Source organism: Mus pahari, chromosome 3 (assembly GCF_900095145.1).
Source record: "Mus pahari chromosome 3, PAHARI_EIJ_v1.1, whole genome shotgun sequence".
Classification (NCBI taxonomy): domain Eukaryota; kingdom Metazoa; phylum Chordata; class Mammalia; order Rodentia; family Muridae; genus Mus; species Mus pahari.
The window spans coordinates 45,512,376-45,530,050 of NC_034592.1; the positions used below are offsets into that span (position 1 = coordinate 45,512,376).

A 17,675-nucleotide genomic window follows, 5' to 3' on the forward strand; every position below is an offset into this window, starting at 1 on the left:
GTGTCATACAAGAGATATGATTGAAGAAGGAGGGCTGAGTGGAGGGGGTTGTGAGTGGGCTTACTGGACTAGGTAGAGTCTGTGGGAAAATTCAGTAATTAGACAACTTGATTGCCATATCCTGGGCCAAGATCTGAAAATTCATTAGGGGGAGGAGCAAGAGTGAAGGCAGGAGGGGGGGTAAAATGAGGGTCCCTGGACATATTCAAATGCATGCTGATACTGAGGAGCCTTCTACTTAACCTCACGGGGTGGGTGTTTGCTTCAGCTGTTCTATTTCAGAAAAAAAAAAAAAAAGAAATATCATAGCATGCTTTATTTTGTTTGATGTGCGCTGGTGTTTTGCCTGCCTGTATGTCTGTGTGAAGGCATTACAGAGGGTTGTGAACTGCCATGTGGGTGCTGGGAATTGAACCCAGATCCTCTGAAAGAGCAGCAAGTGCTCTTCACTGCTGAGCCGTCTCTCAGACCAACACTGTGTTTTCATAAGACTGACCTCTTCTATAACCTCTGCTGCGTCTGAGCCCTCATGGCAGGGCGCATGCTGAGGAGTGCGGCACTGTCTCTTCAGACCCGTTCTCAGCTGGTGAATAGGGTCAATGACAGCTGTACGGTACGCACACCACTGCTCTGACAGCTCTTTCTCTGTGTGAAGCGAAATCGAATTGAGGAGACATTATTATTCTAGGTAAATTACAGATTATTAATTTATACTTTTTAATATTTGCTTAGACAAAGCATGCAGGTACTACTAGAAGGGGAGGGGGAGGGGCAAATTTCATCATTCCAAATAAAATTCCCCTTTATATGGAGGTTCAAAAAAAAAAAAACTCACCAAAATTCATAAGCTCACAGAAACATTCATTTCCAATGTTCTCCTCATTGAGACAAGATCTTATTTCAGACTCCAATTTACATCTGGAACAGACATGATCTCAATCAATTTCTGTATCGTCCTAAATCGTACATATAGTCTTAAAGCAAGTAGAGTAGGAACAGGCCATTGGATTTAGTTTCATGCATCTGCTCATTGATCTGAGCCATGTACGATGCCCCTAGCATGGGCAGAGACAATGGGATGAGCACGGACAGCACCCCCTGCAGTTCTCGGCAGCAGGCCACACCCAGGGCATGCAGAAGCCACTACAACATGTGCTAAGTATTCAGCACAGAAAGACTCCCAAGAGAGCAGCTGGGAGATGAGGGGCGAGGAGCAACAAGGGCCACTCAAGAGGAGGAGAGAGGCCAGCCTGGACCTGCAAGGAGGCCCTGAAGTTCAGAGATGAGGAGAGTCTGAGTCAGGCAAATGGGGAGAAATGGACATTTGGTTTTTAATCCAGCAATGATCAATAAATCTTTATGATTTTTTTACTACATTTTTAAAGATATAGTCATCTTTAGAGTAAAACCATAATAACCTCTAGGTGGGCATTCAACACAATTATATTATTTTTCCCCTTGTTTATGTAACTAAATCTGAGACTTGCTGCTAATGTGAACTTTAGTTTTGAAATGGCATAAGGAAATAGTAGCTATTATAATGCTTTAACATGACTGTTATTTTTCATCTCACAAACAAGTTCCTATTCTTTCACTACAAGTCCTTTATGCAACTGAAATAGCAGCATATTTAACAAGTCATGCTGTAGTTTGGTGGGGTTCCTTTGCCTATCACTTATATTTTACACTGTTTCCAAATAGTTTTTATAATGAATGTTGGAATATTGGAGGATACTCACATGTATATGAGCCATCACCTTTCAATCAAATTCATATATGTGAATAAAGGTGAAAGGCTATTGTAAATGACACTTCTCTATTAGCCAGCAAGGACCTTTTATCACATATGTGCATATGTGTGTGCATATGAGTATGTGTGTTCATGTGTTTGGATGTGTGTACAAAGAGGCCAGAGGTGAGCCTTAAGTGTCCTCCATTTTGAGGCAAATCTCTCACTGATATGGAGACCTCCCAGTAGACCAGACTGGCCGGCCAGGGAGCTGGGGGAATCCATCCACCCTCCCTCGCCTCTGCAGCCCTGGAATCACAAGTACATGCTGTGCTCAGCTTTTCTTTAAACCTGTTTTCTGGGGATCAAACTCGGCCTCTTGGTCTTGTTCAGCAAAGCGCTCTACCACCCAAGTGAGCCATTCCCCAAGCCTTTGTTTCTAAAAGCTTACGGGCCACTAGTACATGTATGATGGGTACTTTTTTGTTTGTTTGTTTTTCAAAACAGGGCTTCTTTGTGCAGCTCTGGTTGTCCTAGAACTCACTCCATAGGCCAGGCTGGCCTCAAACTCAGAGACCCACTTGCCCTTGCCTTCCAAGTGCTGGGACCAATGGTGTGTGCTACCACCCCACCCCCAACCTCACCCCCCACCCCACCCCCAACCCCACCATGGCATTTTTCCTCTTTTCCTTTTTGGGGGTTGGGATGGAGTGGGTGCATTTTCATGAGGACAACCAAGAATTCACTTTAGAACAGAGTTGTTTACACACAAACGTAGCTCTCGAGCAACCAGCTTGGCTCCTTCTATTTGAGAGGCTGAGTTAACAATAGAGTCTATAAAGTGCCAGAAACGGGAAGCTTTGGTGATCTGAGGAGACCAATGCCCCATGCAGAACATTGAACTCTCAGACAAGGGTGATACCTGTACTAGACTCGGATGCAAACCTACACTAGGCTAACCATCGGCAAACCATTCATTGCAAGCCAGTAATATAACATAAGGTCCACAAATAATTGCACCAAAGCTCACGAAGAAAGTGACAGCAAACGCTCCTGGGAACATGTAATAGAGTCCACGAGCCATGTGACTTGTGGAAGCTAAATTTCAGATAAAAACTTACAACTTTAAATATTAAAACAAATTTGATATTTGGAAATCTTATCTAGTTCTGTAAGTATAGATTTCAAGGTCCTAACTTGTACCTCATTGTGTGCATGGACTGGTAGAGGTCACGGGTTGATATTGAGCGTCATCTTTGACCACTCTCCACCTTATTTTTTTTTAAAGATTTATCTCTTTGTGTGTTCTGCTTACACATATGCATGTGCACTCTGCTCACATGTACATAGGTGCACATGTATGTCTCATATATGATAAGAGGGCATCGCATCCCCTGAGCCTGGGGTTGCCAGACTCCCTAGGATTCTAATCTGGGTCCTCAACACGAGCAACAAGCGCTCTTCACAGTTTCTCACTCAACCCAGAGCTTGCCAACTCAAGTGGACTCACTGGGCAGCAAGCTCCAAGGACCACCCCGCCCCCACCTCATGAGGACGCTGTGGGCCACCGTGCCAGGTGTTTTGTCATATGGGTAGTAGAGATGGAACTCAGGTCCTCGTGCCTCCCTCCCAAGCTCCTGACCAGCTGGACCATCTCCTGGCCCATCCTCCCTTGGTTTGCACTAGCGAGGGTGGCGAATTAGATCTGCTTGGACGGGAGTGGAACATTTCAGGACAAGAAAAGCCAGCCAGCTCCAAGATAATGGAACTCAGGAAATGAATACCGTGTTTCGGTTCCAGCTTCCCACATGCTAGTTTGTTTACCCTTTGCAGATACTTTAACCCTCTCAGCTCAGTCAGAAGTCCCAGCGGCAGCCCCAGGAAAGCAATCAGACCTAAATGGTACAGCTACTGTCTGGATTGAGGCTAAGCACCGTAACCATTAACTATGTTATCCGGTACATACTCAGTTACCGAGGAGAGTTAAACACCATTGTACCCCTTATCTTCTGCAGATCTGAGGCCCTTAAATAAGACTCTTTTCCTTATTAAGGGCATACAGATATTGTGTGTGATTGTGTGTGTGTGTGTGTGTTTATTTTTAATTTTTTTGAGACGGGCTCTTACTTTGTAGTCCACATTAACCTGGAGCTTGCTATTTAGCCCCTTGAAACTGTAGTGATTCTCCTGCCTCAGCATTCAGAGTGCTGAGCTTACAGGTACCATCCTGCATGCCAGGCAGATTTTCTAAGGTAGACAAATACATCACTTAAACAACTAACTTGTCTAAGGTCTCCGCATTCCCAACATCCAGCCACTTCTGTAATGGGTGGCCTATTGCTGTTAGTTTTAATTTCACTGAATATGTATTAAAATTACCTTGCATTCTAGAATAACACAGAAAATTATCTTCTCTCTCTCTCTCTCTCTCTCTCTCTCTCTCTCTCTCTCTCTGTGTGTGTGTGTGTGTGTGTGTGTGTGTGTGTGTGTACATTGTTTAAGTTTGCAGACAGCGGAGGTCATCCTCACTGGAGAGTTCCTTGCCTCCAATCTCTCTGCGTCCTCTTAGCTCTGGCGACAGAATGAGTTTCCATAATGCTATGCATATGATTCATCTGTCTGGCTCAAGATCAACTCACTCCACACATTGGGGAAGATGTGGAATGTTTAAGATTCATAAAATGAAAGAAGGAAAGAAAACCCTTCCTGGTGTCTTCCTTCATTTGTGCTTGTATCCGTGACCGCTAGATTAACAAGTGGCTTTCCTCGTATTGTATTTCAGCTAATGCACATTTTCAAAATGCTTTTGTTCAGTGACCTTGAATATTTTTCTCTATAAGAGGTGACATTGGAAGAATTTGGTGTATAGTTTGATTTGGTTTTGGTAGCCAAAGTATGTTGTACAGCTTATAGCATTTTATTTTTCTGTTTTAACATAATCTAAAGGCCTCGTCAATCACGAGCCTTGCACCTCTCATGTAGGGATCACTGGATATGAATGCACACGAGTCCAAAGCAAAAGCTACAGAATTCAGAAACTTGAGGTGGGCTAAGAGCATAACAACCCTCTACCTTCCTGAGTAAGTACATCTGATAACACTGTTTAAACCATTGTCTATAAATGCTACGTTATCAGAGAAGATGGCTAAGCCTCACATGGGGCAAAGACATCTGCTTTCTCTTTTGGTCTTTCTTTCTTTGAAGAGAAAACTGTTTTTGCAGAGCTTATATTTAAGGTCAAACATCAAATTATTATTTTCTCTTAATTCATCCTTGACTGCTACAACCAGGAAGAGCATCCAAATCAAAACTGTGAGAGTCTTGGTGCAACATTAAGCCAACTCCAATCACCCTAAAGTCCTCGGCTCCCTTGTCTTGAAAGCATTCATTAGGCATCTTCTGTATACCCACTTTGAAAAGATGACTGTGACGTTTATCCCTGAAGAGCACGTAGCCAACATCAGCGTGTGATACATACGTTCACACAGCCACAACTGGGGTGGGGAGTGTAAAAAGAGGGCGTGGGTGACAGAGAGAGGTGACTGTCCCTAACTCGGTCAGGAAGCAAAAGCATATCCACAGACTCCCTGCCTCCAGAGTAAGCTAAGAAAATGGGACTCACATTCAAACAACTCTAGATTTTGATTGTGTGGGTTAACAGAGATCGGGCATTATAGATGTGAATCGATCATGGGGCGTGAAATTCCCAGGGGTTCCCATGCCTCCTCACTGGCCTGGGGGGGTCCCCAATCTCACCTGATCCCCTTCAGCCTCTCCTGTTCCTGCCACCACACCTGCTTGTGTTGTTTGATCAGCATCTGCTCTTTCGCCGCCCTTGATGTCTCCATGGCTTTTCTGAGCTACATTTAGAGGAGAACCGAAAGAGAGGCAGTGTTCAAGCTTTGAAAAAAATGTGTTTTCTCGGACTCAGGGAGGGTTGGGTGGAGGAGTAAATGATGAATATGCTCCAAACACATGTGTGAACTTCTCAAAGACTTACTGAAAATACTACATCTTTTGAAATGTATTTCCACAAAAGAAAGGTTTCCTGTTTTTTTACAGTCATCGCTAGTACATCTTTTAACACACAACCCACCAAAAATAAGTGCAGAATTAAATACTGGGGAGGAGAGCTGTGCATGGTGATACATGCTAATAATTCCAGCACTTGGGACGAGGAAGCAGGAGAATCATGAATCCAAGGCTAGCCTTAGCTAATCCCAGAGTTTGGGACATCCTCTAAAAACAAACAAACAAACAAAAAACCAAAATAGCAAATAAAAGAAAGACCAAATGCCCTGGGATTCTGACCAATTTGAAAATCCTATTTAAGATGTGCAAAATAAAAGGGGGGGGGGGCTGTGGTTTTTCATTTGTTCGTTTTATTGTTTTTTTGCTGTTTGCTGTTTTGCTTGCATTTTAAACTTATTTCTTTATTGTTACTTTCTGTGTATGGGTGTTTTGCCTTCATTTGTGTGTGTGTACCACATGTATGCACAGATGCCAGACGAGAGTGTCAGCTGCCCTAGAATCAGAGTTATAAATGGTTGTTAGCCACCATGTGAATTCTGGAAAGCAAGCCTGGGTCCCCAGGAAGAGCAGCGAGTGAGGTCTGTAGAGCTGTCTCCCCAGCAGTCTCGCTCTGTTTTTCATGCACTAAATAATCCCCCCCTTCATTCTCAAGGAAGACTTTTCAAGAGTTTCTATATATTTGTCCCCATTTTGGAGCCATGTTCCCTACCAGTATTTAGGTACCATTATTCCTGTTTTCTGCATGAGAATGCCAGAGACCATGAAGATTTGGTTCGAAGATTTGGTGAAGATCTTCAAACTTGTAGACATCACAGTCATAGACCCTTGATGTTGGGTTGGATTTAATCTGAACTCTCATCCCTAGATGGGACATTAAGCCCATTGTTAGGGGACCTGGCTTTAGTCCCGGCTTCAGTACGCAAGAGCAGGACTTGGAACTTGCAACTGCAGTCATTCTGCTTCATAGCTTTGTAAGAAAACTTTTCAGAGTCGCGCAAATAGTTATTGCAAGGTACTTAACAAAAAAAAATGAACTAAAAAAAGTTTAGAAGATGGAAACTTCATTTTTCAATAAATCAGTGTTCACCGAGTCCTGTGACCTCTTACCGTGAAGCGCTTGAGTACTGTGGGGGAATATGCATCCACCTTCTGCCAAGCTTTGGTCTGTTACCATCTCCCTGATCTGTGCGCAGGCAGAAAGCAGCCTTTCTCGGATGCCCCATTCATCTGGCTTCTTGCTGGTTCAGACAAAGGAAGATGCCAGCTGTGGACATTTGGAGGGAAGGAGACAAGCCACAGCCAAAGCATCATCAGCATCACCCACCCCTCTCTTTTCGGAAGGGTCTCAGGTTCTCCATGGGCGTGGTTCCAAATACCTCTGAGGTTTTGGCCAGTGGGGCGCGGTAGCAGCCCACTCCTTTGTCCCATCCCTCTGACCTGAGGCTGGCAGTGACCTCAGCAGCTGTCCACTTCTCTGCTGCCCCACAGACCTCTGATTCTCCATTCTAGCATCTGCACAACTATCTTCCAACACTGAAGGCTGCTTGACTTCGAACCTTCAAGCAGTGCCTGGTCACTGGTTAGACTCCACCTGTGTACTCTGAACTTTACATTTCACGTGAACACCTTTAAATATTTATGAATATACAGATCAGGGCTGGGGAGGTGGCTCAGTGATTAAGAGCACTGGCTGTTCTTGTAGAAGACCCAGGTTTGATTCCCAGCACCCACATGGTATCTCGAAACTCTAGGTTCAGGGGATCTGAAAACCTCTTCTGGCCTCTGTAAGCACTGTACTCACATGCCACACAGACACACATATCCACACATATCCACACAAAATAATACAAGTAAATCTTTTAAAAAAGAAATTGGGAATCAGAAATTGGACAAAAAATGTACATATTTCATACTTTCTCTACTATAAACTACTTCTCTTCTATAAAGTACTCTATAGCAGTGAAATATCAATAATGAACTTGAGAAGACAAGTTCCAAAAAGGGATCTCATAATGCATGCTATTTCAAGCTGCTGTACACTGATTACTTTAACCTTGAGTTTATCTTTGTGCTCTTGTGGTTTCTGATTCAAAATTAGGGACAGGAGCAAACAAATTAATCCAAAGAATGACTTCAAAAGGACAAAAATCAAGCCTTTTCCACAGAAGTTCCTGAGGCTGTTATAATTATGAAGTTTTAAGAAAAATTAGGTAGGGAGTATTGGTAAAAACATTTGGTATCTACCTATTGAAAAATGAAAGACTGTGGTAAGTCTACAATCTGGCACGTTAGCCCTTGAGTTAAGAATGTCTAAAACCAACTTTAAATTTCTACCATCTACAGTCTCTAAAGTTTCTTGCAACAGACACAATTTTAAAACTAGATTCCTTTGACATATTTGGTCCATGTTGTACAAAAAATTAAAACACATTGGTGGAAGATGTGAACATATTTTTTACAGCTTAAGGAAAAAAAATCAATACTGTTGCCTTTGGGCTCAAAGAAAGGCCAATTAATAGAATATAAAAGTAAAAAAAAAATCACATACTAGTTTTCATTGAGCACTTCCAACACTTTGTGCAACGTCTTAATTGTTGCTTTTTGTTTTGTTTTTTTTTTAAATTTAGCCATCAACTCTATTCGTATCCTCAGGCCACAAATGGAAAAGAAAAAAAAAAGCTTTTAAAAGAACTCAAAGATTTAAAGTTGTATCTTCAGCAGAGATTTCTACACGATTCCAATTCATTTTCCTGGGTAACAAGCCATATAAAATCATCTTTAAGGTGATGATAATGTATGCAGAATGCTGGTGATTTAAAATACTTTGAGGAAAGAATGTCAAAAATAATCAATTCTATAGATACAGAGACAAAATTTATAGCTAAGATGAAAGGATGTACTCTCCAGAGACTACCCCATCCGGGAATCCAACCCATCATCAGCCACCAAACCCATATACTATTGCAAATGCCAGCAAGATTCTGCTGAAGGGACCCTGATATNGCGGCCTCTTGTGAGGCTATGCCAGTGCCTGGCAAACACAGAAGTGGATGCTCACAGTCAGCTATTGGATGGAACACAGGGNCCCCANTGGAGGAGCTAGAGAAAGTACCCAAGGAGNTGNAGGGGGNTGCAACCCTGTAGGTGCAACAACAATCTGAACTAACCAGTACCCCCTGAGCTCGAGTCTCTAGCTGCATATGTAGCATAAGATGGCCTAATCTGCCATCACTGGGAAGAGAGGCCCCCTTGGTCTTGTAAACTTTATATGACCCAGCACAGGGGAAGGCCAGGGCCAAGTAGTGAGAGTGGGTGGGTAGGGGAGCAGGGGCGGGAGGAGNGTATGGGGAACTTTCGGGATAGCATTTGAAATGTAAATAAAGAAAATAATAATAATAATAATAATAATAAATAAAGTGAAAAAAATCAATTCATTAAAAAATCAGAAAGAAAAGTCTGCTTATGATTATCTAAGATAAGAAGCCTGGACCAACCCTTCTGAAATACCACAAAAGACCTGTGGGTCCAGGAACCCACGTTCAGAAACAGAACATCCGTAAGCAGGGTACAGCTTGAGCGTTGCTGGAGCGTTAATGCACGTGCTCACACATTCGTCAAAATTCACTGGGATGTTCTGAGAGCGCTATCAATAAAGAACTGTCGACATAACAAAGAAATGCTACCCTAAGATGCAGTTCTTCAGCTGCCAGACTAGCAGTGGCTTAACAAAGCATTCCGCAAAGCCCTGGTGAAACATACTCACTTCTCAAACTCTAACAGGAATAGAAAATGATATAAGCCCCACAGAAGGTAATACAGCTATACATTAGATGTTTTCACTGATTAACTATGACCTAGCGACATCATTTATAGAAATATATCAGAAAAACAACTTGGCGAAGGTGTACAAAATTATTCACTGCTGCACCATTGACAATAGGAAAAGACTGGAGAACAAAAATTCCATCAGTAAGTGTTCTTTCCAAAGTAAATTGAACCCGAATCTGATCAATTCCCTAGATATAACTACCAATTTGCAGAGACTACAAAGAGAGAAACATGTTTCATGACACAATATCATGCAGTTGGCATAATTCAAACTCCGAGGAATTGAAAAGACCAGTGACATGGCTTCTTCGAGACACAAATTACAAACTACAAAAGGATGGAGGAGGAAACCTAACAAAAGTGAATTACAATGTCTGGGTTGGGTTCAGGTGCCTCTCTGAATACATTTTGAGAAAATCTTCTGACGCAATCAAGGAAATTTAATAATACTAACTAGATAATGCAAACCATCGAGAAGTTGGTATTTACATACACAGTGCTAGAAAGAGATAGGGCTTTTACGTTCTAATGTTTTAGAGTAACATACTAAATGTTTATGAGTAAACTATATTATGACATCATCACTGACATAATTTTGCTTCAGGACAGTTTAGCACTGGGGAGTGTGTGGTCACTCTGGCAATAATAACTCTGACATAAACAAAACGTGGCCGGCCGAAGCTGACCCTTTCAGATGCTGGATGACGTCACATAGTGACTCAGCGTACCATTCAAAGTAATTGCATTTATGTGTGTAATTTTCCCTGAGGGTTAAAAGATTTAATGGAAAGATGCTTGAATTGAACAAGAATTGCTCCATCCTCAGCAAAGAAATTCAAATAATTATGGAAATTGCTTTTAAACATAATGAACTGTGAATGGAGACACAGTGTACCAAAAACTGGCCTCAGTTTCCAGCTCGGATCCACTACGCAGCTTCAGATTAGAGATCAGTCTTTGGAAGGCTTGGCATTTCCTTCAGAGTCTCACCTGGCTGATGATGCTCAGTGGCACAGGGATTATATAGAACAGCATCACATCCACCCCACGCTCCCGTGTCACTAACAGTCTCCTGTCAAGTGGCTGAGAAGTCCACATCTAGCTTGAGGTGCCATTTTCCTTAGGGGTCCACGTGCCACCATCCTACCTCCCTGGTTCTATTTAATATTGCCAGAGTAAAGTGCTGTGACCGTTAGCAAACAGTGACAGATAAGACTGTGGATTTTATCTGTAAAAGTTGAACATGTAAGTAATGAAATGAACAGGAAAATAGATATGATTAATACAGATATACTGAGTAAATTGTTATCCACATGACTTAAGATATAATTACTCTTTGAGCCTGTATATATTTCATTAGAATTTAAGTATAATATAAGCAAGACTTAACAGAGATGACATTGGTAATTCTAACTAGAACAGACCGTTTGGCATATAAGCATCTGTAACATTAAAATATTTTAGGAGCTTTATTTAATTCCCAGTTATTTGATTCTATTTAAGTCCTGGGTCTTTTAAGGAAACTCTATTTAGGAATTACTTGCATCTTAAAAAGTAAATTAAAGCAAAATGTCAGTGTGAAGTCTAATTGAATGAGAAAAGTTCTAAAATCCATGTACAATAACACTCCTAACATACCTTCATTTATCCAGATATAATAAAAATGTAAATTTCATGAAGAAAAATTAAAGTCTTAAAAAATTACGTAGTTCTCCGAACACATTCGTTCTCACTAGCTGAAATGCAAAACAACAGCTGAGACACTACTTCTTTTTTTTTTTAAAAAAAAAAAAAATAACTTTCTTGTCTTAGGAATTGTGAGAATTAAAACCTGGAATCAAAAACTTAGCAGAATGATCACTACAGACTGAGACATCTTCAACAACTACAGAAACTGAAAAGGTACAAAATTTAGGTGCCATTACTTCTAGAAAATATGTAACCACAAAGTATCTTTGGGAGGTATCTTCTCTTATAAACAAAAAGTCAGCAATGGGACTTACAAGGGAGCTGACAGCAGGGCCTACATTGCCTCACCGGTGTGAGTCCAGGGGCCTGAGGTGACATCTAGCAGCTGACACTGGAGAACATCTTCTGGTCTTGTACTTAGTGTTAAAAATGTAAAGCTTTTAGCAACTAAAGTCTTAAATGTAGCCTTGGATAGGGCACCTACAATTAAAGAGAATTTGGCCTTGAGCAAATACTGAATTTAACACTCAATTAACTGTTCAACATTCAACCCAAATGCCTTTTGTAATGCATCTCGGATGGATGAGTGGGTGGGTGGATGGATGGATGGATGGACAGATGGATGGATGAACAGATGATGAACAAAATTAGGAACAAATATTTATATATTCTAATATTGACAAAGATGTAGAGGATATGTTTGTAGTACTTTTGCTTCAGAAAGAAACGTGATAGATCTCAATACACTAAAAATATTCATTAATTTTGGAATAGAGGATTCTAGCACATGGGAATGCCTCTGAATGAAGGTTTTGTGGTAGCAGGATTCCCAACATCACAGAATGAAAGACGATTCACACCGTTTTGCCGCCCTCAGTCCAGTCATGCTTGTCACTTGGTTTTGTTTTATCTTGTTGCTGAGATAGAATTTGCTATGTAACCTAGACTGGCCTTAAACCGCAATCTCCTGCCTCAGATTCTTGAGCATGGAGATTACTTAGTTCTAAACATTCTTATCTATCTATCTGCTCTCTGTCTGTCTGTCTCTGTGTGTTTGTCTCTGTCTCTCCGTGTGTATTTTCTGTCTCTTTCTCTGTATGTCTGCTGTGTGTGTGTGTGTGTGTGTGTGTGTGTGTGTGTGTGTGTTTGTGTGTGTGTGTCTGTGTGTGTGTGCATGTGTGTTATATGTAATTAGAGGCATGTATGAGCTCAGGAGGACATGGAATAGCCATGGGTGTCTTCCCTTGCCTTCCACTTTCTTTGAGACGGGGTCTCAAAAGACCCTATCTGCTGCTACATGTGCAGGCTAACTGGCCTGCGATCTTCCAAGCATTCTCCTTCCCTTGTCTCCCATCTCACTGTAAGAGGGCTGGATTAAAGAAGGCACAGCCATCTTTCTGATGGGTTGTGAGGGTGGGGACTCAGGTCCTCATGCTCATGTGGCAGGCACTGTGCACACTGGGGTGTCTCAGGAGATCTGCTTAGTTAACGTTTAGTTGCTCTTGCCATCTCAAGTCCAGTGACATTTCCTAAAAAGGGCCTTTCCTAACTATTCCTTCAGAATCAGATCCAACAGGAAGCATGCTTTTCTCTTTGTATTTAATATATTTACTTATGTTTATATATTGTATAAATACATTATTGTATGAATAATTATATTTATACATTATATTTATTCCTGGGCTTGATAGACCACCTCTTTCTCCCAGCAAACAGTGCCTTCCACAAGCATAAGGGAGTACAGTATGCTAGTCATATTCTGTCTGCAGGACTAAATAGCAGACAAAGCCTAAATTTTATAGTCTTCAGTGGTTAATATAGGAAATAATAATACAAAGATAATATGATATCAAATGTTAGGAGGAAACATATAAGATTTCATATACATGCTTACAATGGATAATAAAATACATACTAAATATGTATTTATATATGTTTGTGAAGTCTCAGAACATAAGTCACAAACTGCTCTTCCAGGAGAATAGTCATGGGCTTTTCAGTAAAATTACATGAAATGTCTGCTTAATATGACAATAATTTACAGTTGAACCTGAGTCAAGCACACTGTGCCCTGCTTTGATAAGTAGTCGCCTAGTTTGTGCTGCTACAGCTGATAGAGATCTATAATTTCTCTAGACTAAGGTACACATGCACTTTGCATTTGGAAAAATTGCTTTTTAAATGATACTACTAATAAAAGCCACACAAATCGTAAAACTTTAAATATAAAGGAAAAGTTGTAAATTGACATACTACTTTCCCAATTTTTCAATGCAACCAAGCAACAACAACAACAATGCTATTTCTAATTAATTCTATTCTTTGCATGAGGAAACCATGCCATGTGAGTAATCCCTAGGGATACATAGCCCTAAAGTACTATGCACAATCATTTTCACATGGCTCCTTCGAATCTAGTGAAGGTTACCCTTTGCATGGCATTGGCCACCTACTGGAGGGGAAAAAAAATAAGAAAGTTCTAGACTAGAAAATACCCGAGGGCATATGTATACGTTGTTAGGAAAAGAGCACTAAATCAGGAAATAAAGAGAGGCACTTGCCAGAATATATTACTTTTCCTATCGTGTTAGAAATCGTTGAAAGCTAATAAAATAACTATCTTTCCAAAAATGAAGTTGAATGTAGACGGAACTCTGACGCTACAAACTATTATAGTGCATGTAAATTACGGTCAGGACGGCCAATGAGTGTTGCTGTTGCTCTCTACTGTTAACAGTTGGAGATTCTGAAAACCCTCTGGACAGCTACTTGTATTGTAATTTCAATCATATCTCCTAGCAGTTTTATGTTTACCAAACTTAAAAACAAAAAAACCCCAAGGACCTCTAACCTTCCGCTCTGCGGAAGCAGACGCAGACTTTGTGGCTTGGGTTTGGGCACGTAACTGCTGATAGTCCACCGGCTTGTACCGGGAGCTCCTCCTACCGTCTTTCAGATGGACTGCCAGGACATCTGTTTTTCATAAAAACAAAAATATGACAGGGAAATAGTGTCACGTCATTCAAAATCAACATTTAGTTAAGGGGGGGGGGAATGAGGTTAGATCACATTCTTATTTTTAAAAGCAAATAAAAGATAGTTACACCATTCATGAGCCACTTCATACCCTGGGTCCAGATGCTCTTAGATTGTGGCTGCTGCAGTCCTTGTAAAGCACTGCTTCCAGAGGGCAACAGAAAGAACAATTCTGCGTGAGCTAGAACATTGTCAAGGCTAGAAATTGCAGTGCTATTTCAACTTACTTGCGTTTCAGACATTTTAAAAAATGTTAGGCATCAACAGGAAATATTTAAGCATAATACATTGATCTATTAATCAAACCACATGAGGAGATACTGTAACCGTCAATAAATTTCTAACTCAAAAGCTAAATTTGAAGAAAAGTCTTGTAAATTAACACTAAATATGTAACCATTCAAATAAGATTCTAACTGTGTAAAATACTTGTGTACTCACAACCCCCAAGGCATCTAATCTCCTAATTTAGTAGATTAATCTTATTGACGAATCACAGGAAGAAGTCCACCAGAGCCATGGCTTAAATCACAATAACCCGATCAACCCTAACAAAAACACACATTTGCCTCGATATGAATAGCTAGGGTCTGCTACGAGAGAACCCAAATGTCTTCAGAAAAACCACATCAGAAGCAGGCAACGCTGTCCTAGCCACAGCCTGGGGCTAAAACAGATCCTGTGCAGGAGAGCTGGCCAGTCATTCTGCATAAGCCAGTTTTCTTAATAGAGGGTAGAAATCAGCATTCTGAGTTTGTATCATTTCCAAACTGCGTAACATTCTATAAATCAAAAAGGACAGATGGAAGTAGGGGGAAAAAATACCTGAGCTGTCATTTCTCTGAATCATCATCAACGGCCAGTCTCTTCTATTCATGCTTCCCGGATCTGTCAAGGAGCAGGGAACAGTTTAAATTTTACGGACCGATTTTCTAATGTTTTTAAAGCTGCATTCACTTAATTATTTTCAAAAGTGATAACCAGGAGTGGATATTATAACTCTATATCCCAGGGCATTTTTTCTATGCCACTCGTGTGTGTGTGTGTGTGTGTGTGTGTGTGTGTGTGTGTGTGTGTGTGTGTACACTAGTAAAAGTATACATGTGGGGTTCATGTGTATGTGTGTGCAGAGGCAATCTTGAGAGGTTAACCTCTGGCATTCTTTCTCAAGAGCCAACCTCCATGGTCTCTCATGGGAGTCCACTGACCAGGTTGTCTCTGCCTTCTGAGTGCTGAGGTCAAGTACACACCACCATACCAATCTTTTCTCCAGAGCTAGAGATCTAACTGGGTCCTTGTACTTGTGTGGTGAGCACTTGACTGACCAGTCCCTCTCCCTGGCCCCTCTTCTGTGCCAGTCTTGTTCTTTGCCACTCCTCCTCTTTCCCCCCTAATTCTCCTTTATGCAATCACCCCAACTGACAGATACTTGGTGATTACGAAGGGTCTTAAATTTGGGGGAGAAAAGAGACATCAGTTGAAGAATTAATTCCTCACTCTTACTCAGTGTGGTGAATGTGGAAGTGTACAGTCCCTTCCAGGAGTGACTTACTGCTGTGGGAACTAGTCTGCAAGCCACCTCTGCTGTCACTTTCCTCACTTTTTGGACTCTGCTGAAGAGTGCAGCCTCATCTAAAGGCACACCCTCCTGGGGACAGACAGCCCCTGCCCACTGACGAAGCAACACGGGTTAGAAAGCAAGCTTGTCCCAAGCCAAGATGTGCTCATGAGGAAAACGTTCTTCACAGCTTCCTGCTGTCTTAGTTTTTACTTGTTCCATCCTGGCTCCTCGTCCTTCCTGTCATAGGTGTGGATCCATGATAAACACCTTGCATCCCCCAGATCTGCCTCAAAACCTGCTCCCTGAGAACTTTTCAGATGGAAAGGTGAATCAGAGAGGGCCTCTGGCCTCTCCCATCCTGTTCCTGTCTCTTCTGTGATGATGCCTCTCTGTCCTCACATTTGCATAATTACCAGTTTGATGTTTGTCTTCATGAACTTGCAATCTAGCTTGTCTGACCAAGCTATATATAAAACTCATACCTACCTAAATCTTTTGACATAATTACTCTTTGCCTTTCTATACTGTTGTACACTTCTAAGGAATAATTAAATTTGGGCATCATAAAAATTGATTCATTTGTAATGTTTCTCATGTCAAAGAACTAAATAGAAATTCAGATTTAGAACTTGGAAAATTTATAAACAATTCTCTTGGTGGAGCTTCTCCTTCTAGCATTTTGGGATGCCTAAGACTCAGGAGGGCCACAAAGATCTGGCAACTAGTATCTAGAAGAGCCACTTCACCTAATAAAATGTTCTGAAAATAAGGCTTAACTCACTATCAGTATGGCAAACAAACCCAAGCTGAGATGAAATTGTTTGGTGGCAAGCCACCAAAACAAGTTTTCCCTGTTCACTGTGAACATCCACACAGTGTGCAAAGCTTGCAGATTATTTCATTGCAAGGGACTCCCCTAGCTCCATTAGGGTTTATCACAGTTCTTAAAATCTCAGAAGAACACAATGCATAGTTCCATGTGTTTCAGATAAAATATTGTTGAGCTCTACTAACAGCAACTCTTCCAGATTCAAGAACAAATGCGTGCTGCCCAACCCATTACTACTCTGCTTGCAAGTGAGAAGTCCAACCCGTTTAAATGTTTTAGGGTGAATATCTGCTTAGGGTGAATAAATGTTTTAGGGTGACCAGGGTCTCCCATGCTAAATCGTTAGGAGTGCTTGGTTTTAGAAAGTACTCTGTATGTATATTATGTGACAGTCTAGAACGTGTTTAAATGTCAAAATGCTAAGCCCTCTTGATAGATTTAATTACTGAAAACATTTAAAACTAATGCATTTAGGAAAAAGTTTTATAGAGTATAGGATGAATACTTTTATACACAATGTATTAATAGTTTTTCAGTGGCAAGAGATTTGAGAAGCTTTTTAGTTTAAAGTTCCATTATTACAGATCTGGTAGAGAGGCGGGGATGGGTGGGTGGATGAATGGGGAGTACCTTCTTAGAGGAAGGGGGAGGGGCTGGTGGAAGGGAGACCAAGAAGGGAGGTAACATTTGAAATGTAAACAAATAAAATGATTAATTTAAAATAAGAGACAAATTAACAAACACGTGGGCTTAACTAAGTCTCTACAAGGCAGATGAAAAGTCCAGACTTCTCTAAAGATGAGAAAAATAATTCTCAGGATTATAATTTATAAAGAGGAGTTGGCTTTTCCGATGCTATTAAAAGTTATTTTTAAAATCAAGAATTGACAAATGGGACCTCATAAAATTGCAAAGCTTCTGTAAGGCAAAAGACACTGTCAACAAGACAAAAAGGCCACCAACAGATTGGG

At 41.0% G+C, this 17,675-nt stretch overlaps 1 protein-coding gene across 2 annotated transcripts in view; it reads right to left on the reverse strand.

The window, feature by feature from the left end:
• Nucleotides 1–17,675, reverse strand: part of LOC110318749 (coiled-coil domain-containing protein 148) — a 187,978-nt gene that overhangs the window by 95,209 nt on the left and 75,094 nt on the right. For both annotated transcript variants that reach the window (XM_029536793.1, XM_029536794.1), the window contains exons 2-6: nucleotides 15,140–15,202; nucleotides 14,130–14,251; nucleotides 5,486–5,589; nucleotides 836–918; nucleotides 497–645 (exon numbers count right to left, since the gene is read on the reverse strand). In XM_029536793.1, coding sequence (XP_029392653.1) covers nucleotides 497–645; nucleotides 836–918; nucleotides 5,486–5,589; nucleotides 14,130–14,251; nucleotides 15,140–15,191 — 510 coding nt within the window. In that variant the 5' untranslated portion in view covers nucleotides 15,192–15,202. The remainder of the gene's footprint in view (nucleotides 1–496; nucleotides 646–835; nucleotides 919–5,485; nucleotides 5,590–14,129; nucleotides 14,252–15,139; nucleotides 15,203–17,675) is intronic.